At 47.9% G+C, this 5,251-nt stretch overlaps 1 protein-coding gene across 1 annotated transcript; it reads left to right on the top strand.

Moving 5' to 3' along the window:
• Positions 1–1,004: 1,004 nt before the first annotated feature.
• On the top strand, positions 1,005–4,403 carry DNAJC28 (DnaJ heat shock protein family (Hsp40) member C28). The gene is made up of 2 exons (XM_028503963.2): positions 1,005–1,348; positions 2,335–4,403. Exon 2 carries the CDS (start codon positions 2,387–2,389, stop codon positions 3,524–3,526), a length of 1,140 nt encoding a protein of 379 aa, XP_028359764.1. The 5' UTR covers positions 1,005–1,348; positions 2,335–2,386; the 3' UTR covers positions 3,527–4,403.
• The last annotated feature ends 848 nt before the right edge of the window (positions 4,404–5,251 follow it).

Below are 5,251 nucleotides of genomic sequence, written 5' to 3'. Positions count from 1 at the left end.
CAAAGTGCTATACAAGTATGAGTGGTTTTTAAACTGTATTGATGAGTTTTTTTTCTTTTATGCTGTGTTTAAGACGCCAACTAGAAGAAACACTAATTTCTTTCACACAGGAGCTCTTTTATGTTGTGTACTTGTAAGGAAATCCCTCCGAATCAGAATTTAAAGCTTTTTCTGTGCATCTACAACAGACAAGGTTAACAGATTATCTTGTCTATAACTCAGAAGCCTAGAACACCAGTACCGGTTTCTGGCTCTTTTTAGGAGACACAGTCATGGTGCTGCTTCATGTGCCCAGCACAGTGCCACGTGGTTCGCATACTTGTGTAACCCACAAAAACTCAAGGAGTCTGACGCAATCATTATTTCATCACAGGCGAATGTGGGAAACAACAGCATTTATCTCAAAGGGCTGTTGTAAAGATTATGAGACTATATTTAAAAGCACTTGGCACAGTGTCTGGCAAAAACTAAGTGCTAACTGCACGTTTACTAGTTATTGGTACTGTCATCTTACAGATAAAGCAAATAAAAGAAACAGAATTTACAACCCACGTATGCCTCAAGTTTTTCTTCCTCTTTTTAAAAACCACCTGACCGTAGTTAAGTCCTCACGTCAGTGGCTGAATTTAAAGCCAGAAGACCCCCATTTGGATTTTGTCCTCAACTGTCCGCAGCCCGTACCAACGCCTGGCTAAGCGAGCTGCTCAGTGAATTCTTGCTAAACCGTGAAGAACTAGGTTTTAGCGTGGTCGGCTACACCTTTCTGGGTTAGGTAGACCAGTGTTGTCCCTGCGCTGGTGTCCCGTCTGCAGGCTCCGAAGCGGCCGTTCGGGGAAACGGACCCGGCTTCCCCTCCTTTCCCTCCCCAAACGCTCACCTACCAACGCAGCCCGGGATAAGCCCTACCCGCCTCCACGACCTTGCCGCTGCACCCCCAACGCTCCCAGGCTCCTCCCCGCAGGAGCACGCGCGCAGCACCGCCCACAGCACTCTCCCCGGTGAACTACAACTCCCATAATCCCAATCGAGCGACCCACCTGACGCCCAGGGGAGCCGGTCGCCCCTTGGAGGGGCCCCGCCTCCCGAAATGTCCTGCCTATGTCCTCTTGGGTACAGTTCCTTCTGAGATTCTTGGGGTCCCCGGTGAGGTGCGACACCTGTCCCGATTAGGTACAGTTCTGCCGTCCGTGACCTCTCGCAGTCCCCTTGTGGGGAAGGGCACGCAGTCTAGTCCGACGGGGACCGGCCGCGGTGGAGACCCCGGGAGTGAAGGGCGAACCTCGCACGCATGCGCGGAGACGCGTCTTGGGGGCGGCCTCAGCGGAGCCCCTTCCTGGAGTCTGTGAAGGTGAGTGGGGGCCCCGGCCGGGCGTGTCGCGTGCTGGGACTAACCAGGTCCCCTCCCCCCGCAACGACCGCCGTTGGCGCTAACGCCACCACCCCCAACCGGCTCTAAGAGCCGTTGGCCCCAGTTGTGGAGAAAATTGGGGTCCCCGGGAGCTCAGTTTTAGCGCTCGTACAAGAATGACGCAATTAAACCACTGGCATCATATCGTTGCCGTTATCTGTGTGCAAGTCTTTCTCCTCTGCTCTACCATGCGTTTATTAAAAATTTTTTTACTTAGTTTTACCATGCATTTATTTTTTAAAATTTATTTTTATTGTTCAGTTCCACCATGCATTTGAAAGTAGCAGCTAGCCTGTCGGGAGGGCTCACCTTTCATCGTAGTTTTCCCCCAGGTAGCACGTGGCTCCTTCCTAACAAGCTACAGGGCTTCAAGTCTTTGGGACTTGATTCTGCTCAGTTTGGTGGCCGACTAGGTACCTACTTCGTCATGTCCTCTGTTTCATCTGTGTGGAGTCTGCGCACCGGAAGACTCCAGGAGACATGGAGGACAGTGAAACACGGAACAAATGGTTGGTAGACAGCTGATGAAGTTGATCATCTGCTGGGGACACAGACAGAGACCTCGTTGTGCCCTTACCCTAACCATCTTGCCAACTCCTTGCTCGGTGGCTTGGTTGTGCTGCTTAACTTTCTGGGCGCACATTTTCTCTTAAACTGAGAAGGTTGGGGTAGATGATCTCAGGGACTTGCCTGCTCTACACTGTTGTGGCTAGTGAGTAGAATCCAGATTACATCACAATGTGTTCATGTTAGACATCGTCGACTTCCATTTTCCTGCCGGCGCAAGTGAACTGTAGTGTAAGGTTGGCAGCCGCCTTAGAAAGAACCGCCCCATGTTGTACCTGTGCTTGCTTTCTTAGTGCCGAAAATATGAAATCACCAGGTAATGTAACTTTCTTCACCTTATATTTGTTGTCATTTTATAGATCACTGGTAGGAAGAACTCTGGGTACAACAGGGCACCCTTTGCACGTGACGATGGCTCAGATCTTAAGGTCTCGTCTGGCAAATGCTGCAGCGATTCCTAATCGAATGAAAATCCTCCCGTATCTTGGAGTCCTGAGAAATAGGATGATGTCAACTCATAAATTGAAGAGGAAGATGAGAGAATATTATCGGCTGCTGAACCTGGATGAAGGATGCTCCGCGGATGACGTCAGGAGGTCCTTCCGTAAGCTGGCCAAGCAGTACCATCCAGACGGCGGCTCCTCCACGGCTGACTCGGCAACGTTTGTAAAGATCGAAGAAGCTTACAGGCAGGTGCTTTCCCACGTGACGGAACAAACAAGCGCCAGACAAAGGAACGCTGAAGAGGCGGACGAAGAAGAAGGGAAATTCAAATACACAACGCCCCAACACCGGCATTACTTAAGTTTCGAAGGGGTTGGTTTTGGATCCCCAAGTCAACGGGAGAAGCAATATCGGCAATTTCGAGCAGACCGTGCGACCGAGCAGGTGATGGAGTATCAGAAGCAGAAACTGTACAGCCAGTATTTCGCTGATAGTTTAACTGTGCAAGACGTAAGGCAAAGCAAAGAACAAAAGATCACCCAAGCAATAGAGCGTCTGGTGGAGGATCTCATTCAGGAATCAATGGCAAAAGGGGACTTCGATAATCTCAGTGGGAAGGGAAAGCCTCTAAAAAAGTTTTCCGGCTGTTCGTACATTGACCCCATGACTCACAACCTGAACAGAATATTGATAGATAACGGATACCAGCCAGAATGGATCCTCATGCAAAAGGAAATAAAGGATACTATCGATCAGCTCAGGGAGGCAATTTTAGCATCCAGGAAAAAACTCGGGAACCCCATGACAGCCGCGGAAGAGAAACAGTGGGACCAAGTCTGTGAGCAGTTTGAGGAAAACATCGGAAAACTGAACAAGCGAATCAATGATTTTAACTTAATTGTTCCCCTGCTAACCAGGCAAAAAGTCCACTTCGATGCACGGAAAGAAATTGCCAGAGCCCAGGACACGTATGAGGCCCTAATAAAAACAGGAGAAGTCACAGCGAAAAAGCCAAATAGCAGTGGTCAGGGAGAAGGGGAGAAAACAGCTGGAGTCAAGACAGGTTTTTTCAACTGGGCGAATATGTGGAAATTTATTAAAATCTGACCCAACAGTACTGCCCCGAGTCATTTTCAGTTGCACTGACGTCACACACAGAGGCTGAGACCGTGCTGCTACCCAGGAGCCTGAGAACTGCGCTTCCCGGCACTTGCACAAACTGAGCTCTCCCCCAGGCCTCGTGAGAGAGAAGGTGTCAGAAGCTGCATCAGAGAGACGCCCAGCCAGCTCCGCTCTGGGAACAGAGCGAGAAGAGAACCGAGAAAGCACTTTGATCCGTGTCAGAGTTGGTCAGTCGCCAGGTGAAATGGGTTTGGGCAGGGGCTCCTCCAACTGGGAATCTGACCCGTATCCCAAATGTCTTAGTGCGGTTTCAAACTCTGATTTACCAAGTTGTCATCTGCCATCTTCAAACACAGGCCCTCCAGCAACATCAACAAGCTGAATAAATATTATCAAAAGTCATAAAACTAAACGAGTGCGGGGAATGTAGGGAGGACACCTCCAAATGATGTGTGTTCTTTGCCGGTTCGCTGCACTTCCACGCCCGAGGCCGTCACGGCCCTCAGCGGCTCCTCCGGGTGGGGCACTGTGTGGGTCGCAATGCCGCCACCAGCAAGTTAGCAGTGGATTCCTGCACTGTTCTTTTTTTTAATAAAGGTCCTCTCTGTGGGTCCTGAATTTAAAAAAACAAAAAACAAATACCTGGGTTGTACTTTGTACTTTTCCCCGCCTAACTCCATGACCTGTTGGCTGCAGAAGCTGATCAGCCAAGCGGATTGATTTAGAGTTAGCAATTCTAGAAATAGACTCCGATGTCCACTTTTTTTAAAGGAGTTCTGAGTGCATTTGGAGACTTCCCAGGAGTGGGGCTTGGGGGGAATAACAGTTTGTCTCAAAGGAAACCAGATTGCATTTATGGCTTCACCTCCAGGCAGAATGAAATGTGAGGTTCACATAATTCAGCCCGAGGTCTCGGTGTCGCGCATGGGGCTCCCCGGCCGCCACACGAAGAATCCCAACTCGCTGTCTTAGGGAGCTACTTTTCTTAAGAACTCTTTAATACACAAAGACAAGATGTCTGACTTTTATACCAATTTGCACCTTTGGCAAATAAGAATTTGGCATTCATGAGGTAGTTTTGTCTCATTCACTTTTCAGCAAATCTGACTTTTGTTTAAATTTAGTGGGTGACATTGGTTACTAAGATAGTACACAGGTTTCATGTGTATATTTCTTTTTTTAATATATGTATATTTTAAGATTTTATTTATTTATTTTTAGAAAGGGAAGGGAGAAAGAGAGAGAGAGAGAAACATCAGTGTGTGGTTGCTGGGGGCTATGGCCTGCAACCTAGGCATGTGCCCTGACTGGGAATTGAACCTGCAATGCCTGGTTCACAGCCTGCGCTCAATCCACTGAGCTACGCCAGCCAGGGCTGGGGAAACTGTTTTCTATGCTGGATAAAGGGAAAGCAAAATTATCAGAAAACTCTAGCAAATCCCTAATTTCAGCATAGTGTACTTTGTATTTGTAAATGTCCATATTAAAGTGAATTTTAGTGATTATTCAGTGGTCTGTTGTACAGACAACAATAATAACCATATTTTGGACTGACCACCCAAATGGTTTTTTATCTTTTAGATTGATATCAAAACTGATCATGACATAGGTTTTTCTTGTTAAGAAGGTAATCCAGTTAAGTGAAAACTGGTTTATTTATTTAAGTAACCGAACTCCAGGTCAGACAAGATTTTGGCCGGTTTAATGGAG

The sequence above is a fragment of the Phyllostomus discolor genome, chromosome 2, assembly GCF_004126475.2.
Source record: "Phyllostomus discolor isolate MPI-MPIP mPhyDis1 chromosome 2, mPhyDis1.pri.v3, whole genome shotgun sequence".
Classification (NCBI taxonomy): domain Eukaryota; kingdom Metazoa; phylum Chordata; class Mammalia; order Chiroptera; family Phyllostomidae; genus Phyllostomus; species Phyllostomus discolor.
This window is presented reverse-complemented; position numbering and strand designations above follow the sequence as displayed.

What these genes read in the sequence shown, in the direction of transcription:
- DNAJC28 (XM_028503963.2), top strand. Translation starts at nt 2,387, where the DNA reads ATGGCTCAGATCTTAAGGTCTCGTCTGGCAAATGCTGCAGCGATTCCT.